The sequence below is a fragment of the Brassica napus genome, chromosome A3 (genome assembly GCF_020379485.1).
Source record: "Brassica napus cultivar Da-Ae chromosome A3, Da-Ae, whole genome shotgun sequence".
NCBI classification, from domain to species: domain Eukaryota; kingdom Viridiplantae; phylum Streptophyta; class Magnoliopsida; order Brassicales; family Brassicaceae; genus Brassica; species Brassica napus.
The window spans coordinates 19,061,398-19,074,952 of NC_063436.1; the positions used below are offsets into that span (position 1 = coordinate 19,061,398).

A 13,555-nucleotide genomic window follows, 5' to 3' on the forward strand; every position below is an offset into this window, starting at 1 on the left:
TGATATAAAGAAAACCATATAAATGAAATCATAAAACAAAAAATAAGTTCTCATGAAATGAGAAACATTATTCAATAAAAACAAAACCAAAATCTAAAAACTTCAGGCATCAACCGCCACATTCCACCATCAACCTTCATTTGATGTAACAGATAATTATTTTAGAAGTTCAATAATATCTTAAAGTATTTTGGATACATATTAAGAATTAAGATCATATTTGGTAGAAGTTTTTTTGTGATTTTAAATGTTTCGGGTTCTATCGGATATCCATTTAGGTCCGGGTTCGGTTCGGATAATACCCATAACCCAAAATACCAAAAAACAGGATCCATTCGGTATTTATGTCGGGTTCGGATCGGTTCGGATTCATTTTTATCGGATCGGGTTTGGTTCGAATTTTCGGGTTCGGTTTATTTGCCCAGCCCTAGTGTGAACAAACAGGCTGTAGGACGTCGACATGTAATGTTTAAGATTTAGGCCACATATTACGCAAATCACCGTACATACGGCGCCACGTATGTTGGTAGGGAGCTTCTAATTACCACTAAATTAATTTGACATTCTTAACAAAGAAACATAATATATTAGATCAACTGAACTAGTAAACTCTTAATTTGTTCTCTTAACTTTTAATTATACGAATTTCGATTAATTAAGAATTCTAGTCCCCGGCGGCATGTCTTAAGAGAATGGAAAAATAATAAAAAAATTAAAATTTATTCAACCGAACGAACGAGAATTCAGATCTGATTACAAGTTCTATTTGAATAAAAAATTTCAAGTCAATCTATTACATTCATAGCTTTAACCCTTCATTAAACCCGACAAGTTCCGACAATCAGCTTTTAAAATCCTAAAGGAATCGGTTACCGTTCTCGATCATTGACAATTTTTTTGGGAAAGTGAAGTTCTCCTCATTTCATCGGATGCCGGAGTTTTCCTAGTTGTCTCTGAAATACCTAACTTCCGATGAACTCCTTGAAACTTATAATTATCACTGTCAATAAAGTACTAGACAAACAATAAAAGAGATGGATTCAAGTAACCCTTACCAAGAAGAGCTCCAAGAAACCGAGCTGTACGCTCGCCCATGCTTGCCGCGACACCAAAAGGGCCTGGCCATAGCACCACACCCCGGAAACATCTCTAACAACCTAGCCATAAGCCGCAAATATTTTATTCATGGACTTGTTTTTTGCTTGTGACATTGCAAATAGCTATCCATTTTGAAAAAAAAATAAAATTTTTTTTTTTGGTTTAGAAATTAAAAAGAAACATAGTAAATTAATTAATTTTGTTAATATTATCAAATAAAAAAAAGTTTGTTAATACTCTCAAGTCAAGAATAAAAATTTTAATTTATCCAAAATCAATTTTCTTGAAATAAATAGATTGCGTATATCCATCAATTGTTAAACATGTTGAACATTTGTTTTTGAAGAAAAAGATTTCTTATGTATAATTTTAATACTAGTATATAAACTATTTTATTTTTGAACAGAACACACGAAAATGAACATATCATATATCAAGTTTCACAGTAAATTGGAATCAGTAGCTGAAACGCATCATAATTTCAAAATGGACGAGAGTATGTAAATACGAATATGTGGTTTAAACTTTGGTTTATAAGATTTGATTGGTAATCTCTTTTACTTATTTTTTTTCGATATTTCTACAGCAAATAAGTCGTATTAGCAACCAGCAATGATCCCTAACCTTCCAACGTATATGAACCTAAAACTCCCAACTCCCAACTCCCAACTCCCAACTCTCACAAAGTTGAAAAAAGTATGGCAAAGGCTGAGATGGTAGAGGATGTAATTTTGTGACTAAACTGAATATAACTTTCAAGTGAAAGAGTAGAAACTGGCCGGCATAAGCTTTAATGGGCTGAAATAATTTCTGTCACAAAAATACAAGCCGTGCTCGGAACACGCAAGCCATACTAAATTGTGTTCAGACTTCAGACGTTTGTCAGAACTCAGAACGTCATAGCTTAGTTGATGACATATATCTTTGATGGGTTCGACAAGAAAGAATGGATCATTTCTGGTTTGTGAAATATGAGATGATGATCTAGCATATTAGCTATAGTTTCGATGAGAAAATAGATCGCTTAGCCAAAAACAAATGAACTATTTGAAAGTTTGAGATAAAGCTATTATGTATGTAAGAACCCAAAAGATTCGAACCTACTCCATACCATTATGAGAGAGACTCATTACTCGACCCCCTCAATTTTCGAAAGGTTACAACAGTAATGGAACATTGTAGATTATTTCGAAATTATTATATTTGGACCAGAATCCGAACCCTAAAAAAGAAAGCGAAAGCGACTTAAGAGTTGAGACAGGTTCATGTAATAAATCTTGGGAGTAAAGAACAAGACATCATCACTTCTTAAAATTCTACAATATCTTTAAAGATTTTCCATTACAACTTTACAAGCCTTGCCCTTATGCGGTAAAAATAAAAACAAAAAGCTTGGTCTTTCTTCAAACACAAAGATTCACTGTCTGAATCCGTGGCAGAGAAGCAAAGTAGATACCAAATTTAGGACAACTCGGCCAGCAAATTTTAATAAAATGGTCAAACATACACAGCGAACTCTACCACCCAACAGAATTTACAGATCAACATCATCTCAGCCACCAAACTTTAACCTGCTCAAAATTCAAACGCGGATTGGGTACACGAAATGTAAAGCCTTTACTGCCTTCCTGCTGCACCTAAAAAGATGAATGAAACACTTCAGAGGGCTTAGCAATTTACAATGAATATTCCAACTTATTTCTTAAAACCACCTAATTAGGTAGCAAAGGAGCTTCACCATCCTTGTTTCTTCAAGCTTATGAAACCGTTCAGATCTTCTGCCTATGTCCCTCATAGATTCCTTCCATTTCATAGCCAAACTCAGATCACAAGAAACACTAAAAGGCTTACTTCTAGAATAAAAACCCTGACTTTTATCAAGATCAAAGACAAACAAGTGCCTGTGTTACACACATGAATGTATTTATGAAAATGTAGCCTCATACTCCAAACCATCCATAAGCACATCAGTGATAGATACTGTATAAATTCTACAGACTTTGGATTTTGAATAATTAAGAATCATCAGCAGCTATATAAGTGTTACATGTAACAAAGGTTTGATCTTTATAAGAAACAGACAAGTGAATGAAACACAGATCTGGTTCTTACAACAACAGATCTTAACACAAACTCTCTCTCCCTATCACTTCTTCATCATCTTTGTTGTCATTGTGCTCAAAGATCAAAGACGCAGATCGGTGCAGTGGAGATCGTCCGCGCCTACGAATAAGTCAACGCCATCCAACGGCGGAAAATTAAGATCAAACTCAAACGGCGGTTTCCGCCGCGAAGACGACGAAGCTATGTCGTCTCCGTCTTCAACCACCGACGACGACGAATCGCAGTCGCTGCGGCAATCCTCCGGCGCCACCGGCGGAGTCCGTGGATATCTCTTCGTCGCCGCCTTCGCCACGGAAGAAGACGCTGGTCTCACTCCGCTGCACGACTTAACGGTGCTGCTCATGCTGCTACTCGCCGGCCGGCTGATGATAACAACCTCCTGCTCTCCGCCGTATAACCGGTGGTCCATAAAGGGATCGATCTGGTTCCGATGATGGAGTGGTTGGAGAGGAGAGGAAGGAGAACAGTCGATTTGGAAGTTGGTCTTGGCCTTTGGACCGCGGAGGTTACGAGCGGCTGCGTCGTAGGCGCGTGCGGCTTCCTCCGCGGAGTCGAACGTGCCGAGCCAGACTCGGGATTTTTTCAAGGGGTCACGGATCTCGGCGGCGAAACGGCCCCAAGGTCTCTTCCTAACGCCTCTGTACCTCGGCTCCTTCACAGATCCGGGAAGGGCGGGTGGAACGGCGGAAGAGCCTCTCCCTTTCCTCATGGTGGGAGAACCAGAAGTAATGTGATTGAGAAGAGATCTGTGTGTCTGAAGTTGATGGAATGATGAGGAAGATGAAGCAACTCTTCAGCATAAAGCCATTTATTTTATTTTTTTATTTATATAACTTTCTTTTGAAATTTTATTCAACTATATATTTTTAAATTATTTTTGGAATAGTTTTTTTTTGTTGTGGCGTTTATTTTCCAAACTCCGATTCTATTTTCCTTTTACTTTAGACTTTTATTCGATTATTGAATATAACAATTTAATTATTTTCGGTTTATTACAGAACTTGAAAGACTTTAAAAGAGTTCACAAGAGATATGTCTCGAAATGCGAAGAAATTTAAAGCAAAAGAGGGTAAGCACTTGCTCTCTGTCTTGACTCTGACCACAATACGTACTAAAATAAAAATAATCCTCTTTGTTTATTATTATTATTAATTTATTATACTAATCGCATATCGACTCTACGCATAATGACCAAAACATCCTTGTCTACTTATTTTATTTTGAATTAATAATATACTACGATATTCCTCGAAATTATTAATTTATTTAAGTGAATTGACCACCCTACACGAAAACGAGACATGCTTATCGTCATCAAACTCATCATCACCTCCCCCTCTCCCGTGTGAAAAGTAAATGCTGTTGAGGAAATGCATCAATGCAGAAAACACATAGTCGTTGTTCGTATATACTGGATTACTTCTAAATAAGAACATACATTTAAACAAAAAAAAATGAACTTGCTCACCTTTTATCAAAAACTAGTTTCATAATAGCCACCTGAGAGATTTGATGAGTAGTTTTAAGTGTTTTTTTCTTGTGGTTTCATCGCCCGTGAATCCCAGAATATCTCAGCTTACGCTCTACAATGAAATCATCAAAAGACCATGTTAAACATTTCTTTCATCTTGAATGACATAACAAAGTTACATCTACGTTCTTCAAAGTGTAAATCAGAGTACTGTAGATTGACTTCTGTATTAGTTCTCTATTTTCAGGTGTCATAAGCGAAAATCTTACTGTACAAACAATAACACCAAGACTATTAACTCATATCGTCACAAGCTTGGATCAGGCTGTGAGTTAGACACTCAAATTCCTCGAGCAAGCCGCTTTTACGAAACTCAGAGATCAAAGGTTGACCATCACTACATCAAAACCCAACACTTACACATGAGAAGAGTATACATTAGATCCAGCAAAGCTCACCAAAACTACTCATAACACGGTTCGGAGCAATGGTTTTGCTTCATCAATAACTGATGCCGCTCTCTCAGCAAGCGAAATACGCATTGCCAACACCAGTCTCCTCTACTTCACGTCCGATACGAGTGAATATTCCAACTAATGCATCTAAACTCACTCCTTGCTCTCCCTTTATCTCATGTGCCTATTACAAACAATCAGACCTTATTTACTACATTCCGGATGCAAAGGCCCTACTTATGAAGGTTCGTGTACTGGATCCCTCGGTCTGTCTCTCAGTCTGCTCTCAAGAAAGTATCACGAGCTGGTCTAAGTTGATATACACATCTCAAACGGCTTCAATATCAATTAGGAGGCAACTGGGACATAGTCTACTTTTGCGGAAAATGGTCTTTTTCAACATGAACTTTGCCCGTCGTGCCTATTTTTTTTCCGAACTTTATAATAGTGCATATTTCATACTAAACTAAGCAAAAATTCAAATGTACTACATGAACTTTAATGCATCGTATCTTTTCATTCCCAGACTTGTAGTAGTGCATATTCTATACCAAACTAAACAAAAATTCAAAAATACTACATGAACTCTTAAAATCGTGCTTCTATATATATTGACCGTCAAAGGTATTATTCATCTGTTAATTTATCAAAACAACGTCAGTTTGGATAACATCTATAAACCAAAATAACTTTCTTGTATAAATTGTGTAAACATTAACTTATATATATTTTTTAGTTTAATCAAATAAATGTTATCAAATTTTTATTGTTTTAATTTTATCAAATTAATCTATAATTACGTATGTTTTTAAATTTACCTTTAAAAATTATTATTTTATAAGTTTAAATTATTTATTATTAATTCAAATATTTAATTTATGCTTGTCCACCAGTGTGAGAGTTTGAATCTCCCAAAAAATAAATTTTAACTTTACAGAATTTATCCAAGATAACAGGTTTTTGATAAATTAATGGATGACTAATACCTTTGACGATCAATATATATAAGCACGATTTTGAGAGTTCATATAGTATTTTTAATTTTACAGAATTCATCTAAAATAATGTCGTTTTGATAAATTAACGGATGAGTAACACCTTTGACGATCAATATATATAGAAGCACAATTTTAAGAGTTCATGTAGTATTTTTGAATTTTTGTTAGTTTGGTATGGAATATGCACTACTAAAAGTTCGGTAATGAAAATACACGATGCATTAAAGTTCATGTAGTATATTTAAATTTTTGTTTAGTTCAGTATAGAATACGCACTACTACAAAGTTCGGGAAGGAATAGGCACGACGGGTAAAATTCATGTTGAAAGGCCAACAAAAAGGATATGCTTTCACCTTTACTTCTCAAAATCGGTGGTCTTGTTCCTGATAACCGAAGCCTACGCTACTTAAAGCAGGTGTATCTTTCTTAACATTAACATTAAGTAAATTTTCAGTTAGGAAAGTTGTATGTTACACAACGAATTTTCAAAAGTTGTTGAATTTTCTTGTACCTAATCAAAGTAAAGACTCAATATTTGGAAACTAAGTCGTTCTTAATCACTTATTGGACAAGCAAGTTTTTGATTCTCTGTACATAGCTTAAGTAAGACGCAATGTAGTGGAAATTGACTAAACCATTCGTAAACAAAGTCTTTTACTCTTTGCGTTCACCGTCAAGAACACTTACGTGACTTGTAAAAGTTCAAATTCATTTTATGTTGGACAACTGAATGACAAAAGGAGTTTTAGAAAAAGCCCAAAATCAAATCTGGTGAAATATTAGACCATCTCTAATGGTTTACTCTATTTTAGAGTAGTTTTCACTCTAAAATAGTGTTACTCTAAAATAGATTAGAGTTTTTCTCCAACGGTTTACTCTATATTTGACTCGAAAAATATTTTTTCAATTTTATAACTAATATCTTTTACTTACAAAATTTACAAATTGACTCTTTATATTTTATTTTTCACAAAATTTTCATAAATCATATATTTATATCAAACATTTATTATATTAGAGTTTGCATTACATTTTATTAATAACATAATACATTTTAACTTAAACATCTCCATTAGTATATATTTCCCACAAGTGATCAATTAACGCATTTCAGAGTATGAAATGAATTTTTTTTATCTTTGATTTTTTCTAAATCGACCAAAAAAACTCTTCAAATCGAATATTATCATTCTTTCGTGTCTGAATCTGTGGAAGTGGAACTTCTCTTCCCACTTTTGTTGGTGCGCTAAAATCAAATTCATCCTCATATCATGTTGTATAAAATTATACATGTAATCCATATGCATTGGTCACCAATATATTTTTATATATTTTAGTTACATATACATGCATTAAAAAATATTTAGTTTGTGACTTGAGTTCAGAGCAAGATTCAGATGTTCGTGAATATTTTCAAGAGGAACAAACACGAATTTTACAAACAGACAAAGACGTGGTCAACAACATGAACAAGAAGCTACTCATTCGATTACCTCATTTGGACAATATTTTAACAATCTTGCTCGATCTGGAAGCAATTTACCAAAAAGTAAGTCATTATTATCTATGGTTTTAATTTTATTTTGAGTTGCTTATTTTTAATTTTAGTATTTGTTTTTTTTTCTAATTTTAAAAAAAAAATTTAAAATTTTAGTGTCTATTTTCTTTGGCTAATAATAATAAATTTTAAATGTTTATATATATTGTGTTAAACATAATTATGTGTTGTTTGCATAATTAAATTAAATAAATAGTTACAAAATAAAAAGATTGAAAAATAAAAGGACTAAAGTATAAATTAAAGAGTTCCACTCTATAATAGAGTAAGAAATAGAGTTACTCCAAATATAGAGTAAGAAATAAAATTACACTTTTTTAGAGTGGGATATAGAATGTGACTGGAAAAGGTTTTACTCTATAATAGAGTTTAGTGTAGAAAATAGAGTGGGATTAGAGATGTCCTTAGACGAACTAAAAGCGCAAAGCTATGAATCACTCTTTAGAAAAAGTGTAGAGTTCTAGAAAGAAAAAAAAAGTGTAGAGCTAAGACCACCTCCATCGGAGGTTGTAGAAAGGGGTTCTAAGAAAAAAAGACAAAAAAAATAAATCAAAAATAAGATAAAAACATAGAACCGCTGCTTAATATGGCTTTTTTAGAATTGGTTAGAACCCTTACGTGTCATTGGGTAATAAATTTTCCCCCGTCTCTCTCTTCGGGAATCTCTTTGTTGATGTTTTTCACGAAATCAATTAACAGTTGATTTTTCAGAAGGAAGAAGCTCGAGAGATGGAGGCTGCCGTTCTATTGAAGCCGACGCATAGGCTCAAGTATCATTTTCTCCTCAGCTTCAGCCATGTCCGGAGAAGAAGAAGAGAACGCTGCCGAACTCAAGATTGGAGATGGTAACCTCTCTGTTATTCCCGTCTCTGTATCCCCAGATATTGTATTGGAAAATTAGGGTTTTTATTTTCTTCTTTACATTTGAATTGGTCTTAGTCCATTGCGATGATGTAAGCTTATGTTTTGTGTAGACAAAAGGAAGAGCTCATAGTGATGAAGCGATCGAGAAGATGCTTAATGATCTCTCCTTTGTCAACAGATTCGAGTAGTTGCGGAAAGTTCTCAAGATCTAAGATTATAAACATATTTCAGGGGATTACATTCTCCTTCTAAAATTAGTTTTTCATGTCTGAGAGTTAGTTTTTCATGTCTAAAAATTATGTTTTCATGTCTGAAAGTTAGTTTTTCAGGGGACTACATTATAAAAAAAAATTTAGAACCCCATAGGGGTTCTCCCATTGGAAGAGGAAAAAAATATTTCCACTAACAAAGGTTCTAATCTTGCCAAATCACTTTATTTAATTTTAATTAAATCATTAGAACCTCTTAGAGGTCCTAACTGATGGAGTTGCTCTAAGACAATCCCCAAGTAATTAATTCAAGATATAAAGTTAGTGTATTCTAACTCCGATTTTCAAAAGGAAATTACACAAGAAAATATCCAATGTATTAAATCAGATACATAATATACAACAAAAGGTATTCTAAACATGGGGATTAGGAAAAATGCTATTGTAAATCTTTAAATTATTGAAATTAAAGTTAGACCGTGCTCTAAGAAAAAGAAAATTAAAACACACAAGACAAAATATTTCATTTCACGAAAGAAAACAGCAATGCGGTATATATCGCTTATTATAACTGTTACAATACTATGATTTGGTAGAAATGTAGTATTCTAGCTAGGGAAGTACTTGGTTGTCGAAATGGCCTCCATTTCGACTTGAACAACCAACATATCATTTCTAACGAAACCCGTTGATGAATCTCTGAGATCAGAAAGAGGCATGAAGTCAGCGTATCCCCACCCAATATTCTGTGGACTGAACCAGTTATCCACTGCCAGAACAAAAAGATTCACATATATGGTTAACGACGTTAGAAATTAATCTCACACTTAAAAGCAACATTATATATGAAACATCAATTGAATTTTAGATGAAAACAGATATAAGAAGACAAAAAAAAATCTCTTACGTGGACGTTGCACGATATAATTGGACTGGCCTTGGTTAGGAACACGAAGCATGGCTCGAGCGTAAATCTTGTCATAAGGCTTAGTTTTTAGTAGCTCTTGTGGCCCAAGGTTAAGGTAAAGCGACAAATTTTTGCCTTCATGAGCGCCAAAACCATTTCGAAAGACTCGTAAATTCCTAATCATCACCATGTGAAAGAAATTCTTAAGTAGTTACTAATTTAATATCTAGTACACACTTAATTACACTTGGTCTTGGTTACTGTAATTAACATTTGTGAAACTCACCAACTTATTCCTCCGATGATGAACTCCTCTGATAGGTAATCGCTAGGCAGTGTCGAGAATCCCTGAATAAACCAAGTGAATCTCTTGTTTGGGAAACTCTTGGCGACCGAGAAAAGTTCTGACTTTTCAAAGATCGGTGGAATGGTGATATCAACGCCAAACTCGCATTGGTCCATATCGTAAAGGTATCCATTTTTCAGGTTGCTAAACGTAGAAAGGGGAAGTACCCTAGGGAACCCCCACATCGTTTTGTTTATAGTGAATTGCCATACATCGGAATCTGCATGGCAACACCACACCACATAGATAAATGTTACTGTAATGTAACTATATAGAAAATGATTTTTTATTATTGGAAAATCTCAAAAAACTAAAATGTATATAAAACTAACAAACCTTGGATCGTAAAGTACTTCTTCTCTTTCTTGTTGAAGACGTAAAACCTAAGATCTGCGGGAACCACTTGACGTGGAGAGGTGAGAGTAGAGCTGTCTATGGCGACATATAGAGAAATATACCCTGTACCACTATCGTTCCTGTTCCCCTTCGGGTACACAACAAGCGTCCTGTTTATCAATTCGTATGCATCAATTAGTATGTTTGAAATTATCGATAGGAAAGATTTTCCAAACAACAATCTATAACAGATCGGGGTATGGACAAAAAAATTGTAAACAACATTCAAAATTTTCCAGATGTCCCGACCCTGTCACACCCTAGTACAAACACCCTAGGTGGGTAATATTTGGTAGAGATTATTTAAGCTTGATGGACAGGTCACAAGTAATATGGTTCCGGATCTAGGTAGTTTTTAATTAATAAAATAAAAATAAAAACAAAAATGGTACGTACCAGTTGTATTTACCGACCCTAAAAGGACGTGAGTCATATCTCTCGGTGTAGGTAGACTTCATGAGTGTGCTGAAAGACTCTAATTTGAGAGAATAAGACGACGGGGGACGTAATCTGAGACCCTTCACTGTGCTCGATAGTGAGACTTTACTATCACGTGATGATATTTGAGTGGGGATAAGTTTCTGAGAACCACTCACCACGTTTGGGACTGGTCCTGCAAAAGAAGAGGTGATGAAGTGACAAGACAAGAGAGAAATAATACATAAGGTATCTATGTAGTAACTCATCATGTCAAAGATTTGTGGATTAATTTAGTCTATAGAGAGGCTTGCTCGTGATATGGTATGTGTGTGAATACGTATATATATACGGGAAAGATGGTTAACTAGATGCTTAGGGAGGCAAAAAAAACTAGTGAGCTTTTTGCATGATTTAGTTTTCTTTGTGCCTAGTGTACCACTTGGTAAATTAAATTTGAAATCCAAATCTGGTTATAATGATGCGTTTACTTTTTATCATTGACATTTGAGGGCTTGCTAACTTTTCAGTTAAGCTGGCATGATCAAATCTCTAACTAAAATCAAGTTCTTGATTTTGGAAAATAATGTTATTATCCGGAGCCAACTTTTTTTAAATATAAAATATGGTGAATCCGTAGTTATCATCTGTTAGCATAGGACTCCACTTTTTTTTTGAACAACAAAAGAAAATACTTCTTTAGTTAAATGCACGTACTTGTGAAACTAAATTATCTCTCTAAGCTACACACATTTAAAAACCTTTGTTTAGAACGTATAACGTTAGTTGTCTATAAACCAGGACGAGTTAGTTTAGTGGTATACAGCTTGCGGCTGCAAGTATGGTTCCGAAGTCGATTCGCACTGGCCATCAAAGCTTTCACATGGGTTTTCCGGTCCGAGTAGATCAACACGTGGCCTGATCCAAAACGGTTGCTAAAGACTCTAAGCCTACTACGTAGCTAGTCTGAATCTACGATGTAGGAAACTCTTTGTAAATATAAAAAAATACAAGTGTTCTGCAGTGCAACTTATATCCGATTTTAGGGATACATTTTTATAAAATGCGAGCTTTTATTTATCTACTCCCTATGTTCCTAAAAGTATAAAGTTTTACAGAATTTTGATGTTCCAATATATAAGATGTTTATATTTTTTTAGGTAACGTTTACTTTATTAAAAACTGTGTATCTAATCATATTTTAATAGTCTATTTTATAATTGGTTGAATACAATTAATTTATAGTTTTAATGGTATTTTTTAGATAAAAAATAGTCTTTTTAATATATGAATTTTTATCTAAACCTCTTATATTTAGGAACAATAGGAACAGGAGTATTAGATTGACATTTATTAATCACGGTCGTGAAAATCATGGTGGACGCGTTGAACTTGGCTAAAGTTGGCCAAAGTTCTGGATTTTAACTTAATTAACCTTTTTTTTTTTTTTGTAAAAGGGCATAACTTAATTAACTTCTACCTTCTTTTGCTCTGCTTAACGCTATGTTTGCACAAACTTTTTCTGATCTAAAAGAAATTGTAGTCTTAAAAAATGGATACTTTTAGAAGAAACAAAAAGGAAAAAAAAGTTATTGTGGAGATAAAAAGCAAAGTTGTATTTCAATAATCATACCCCATTATTATTGTTTACAATAATAAATATTTCATCCGTTCCAATCGATGTTATAGTTTTTTCACACTTATTAAGAAAACATTTAAAATTATATTTTTCAATACATTGTTTTTTTTAATTAATTATTTCCAATAACTTTTAACTAATGAGATTGAGAATAGTTAATTAAGAATATTGTTTTTTTAATTAAATATTCCCAATAACTTTTAACTTTTAAAATTGTATTTTTCAATACATTGTTTAAATTGTATTTTTAACCAAGTTGCTTTGGTCTAGTGGTATAAGAACTCCAGCTGGAGTGTCCGCCCTTGGGTTCGAACCTTGGCCACTACAGAATTTACATAAGGGCTGCAGCATCCGAGACCGAAGACCGTTACACGGTGAGCCACATGGTGACGCCCTGGCAGCGTCCATGCTCACTTCGGTCTCTAGTCTAGACCACCTCGTTAGGGCCAAGATACTCGGTTAGCAAAAAAAAATACATTGTTTAAACATAATTGTATTTTTTGAAAAATACAATTTTTCATTAATTAATGTATTGATATTATAAAAAATATATTTTTTTGAAACAATTTTTTTTCTAAAAAATTATGTATAAGAAACAGAGGGAGTAATACATAACGATCGATGCCCTCTTATTTAATACACTTGCATTCAGGGGCAGATCCACGTTAAGCAAGAGTGGGGCATGTGCCCCATACTGATTATTTTACTTTCCGGAGGTAATACCGTAATAGTTGTTGCTGGTCCATTGGGTTTGTTGATTGCCCGTGATATCAATAGCCCTTAGGAATTAGAGTTCAATTCCCACCCACGTTCATGAGTCCTGTGTTTCACATTTTTATTTTTATTATCATTTTCTCTTAGCCATATCTCATATTTTCTTTTCCTTCATCTTTATATTATAATTTCTACTTGTTACATTTTATATTTTCAATATACATCTCTTTATCTCTCATTTTTTGTCAATATGTTATTTGAGAATCTAATAAATTAATATTTTAGAATCATATTTTATATGAAGCTATTTTATTACTATATATGTTGGTCAAAAACCATTTTTTTTTTTTGAACTGAA

The 13,555-nt window shown here is 33.8% G+C and overlaps 2 protein-coding genes and 1 long non-coding RNA gene across 4 annotated transcripts; 1 reads left to right on the forward strand and 2 right to left on the reverse strand.

Moving 5' to 3' along the window:
* Positions 1 to 3,019: 3,019 nt before the first annotated feature.
* Positions 3,020 to 4,156, reverse strand: LOC106424383 (ethylene-responsive transcription factor 7). The gene has a single exon (XM_048776536.1). The coding sequence runs from the start codon at positions 3,929 to 3,931 to the stop codon at positions 3,284 to 3,286; it is 648 nt and encodes a 215-aa protein (XP_048632493.1). The 5' UTR covers positions 3,932 to 4,156; the 3' UTR covers positions 3,020 to 3,283.
* A 4,014-nt stretch (positions 4,157 to 8,170) lies between these two features.
* Positions 8,171 to 8,946, forward strand: LOC125607025. Of its 2 annotated transcripts, XR_007338273.1 has the most exons (3): positions 8,171 to 8,333; positions 8,417 to 8,550; positions 8,680 to 8,946. It is a non-coding gene; the product is annotated as an uncharacterized LOC125607025 (long non-coding RNA). The 2 variants fall into 2 exon arrangements; XR_007338274.1 differs by having other exon boundaries at positions 8,332 to 8,550.
* Positions 8,947 to 9,215: 269 nt separating this feature from the next.
* On the reverse strand, positions 9,216 to 11,240 carry LOC106424487. Its single transcript, XM_013865249.3, has 5 exons — positions 10,824 to 11,240; positions 10,368 to 10,537; positions 9,972 to 10,251; positions 9,686 to 9,861; positions 9,216 to 9,547 (listed from the first exon to the last, which is right to left on the reverse strand). The coding sequence occupies exons 1-5, from the start codon at positions 11,114 to 11,116 to the stop codon at positions 9,387 to 9,389; spliced, it is 1,080 nt and encodes a 359-aa protein (XP_013720703.2). The 5' UTR covers positions 11,117 to 11,240; the 3' UTR covers positions 9,216 to 9,386.
* Positions 11,241 to 13,555: the final 2,315 nt, after the last annotated feature.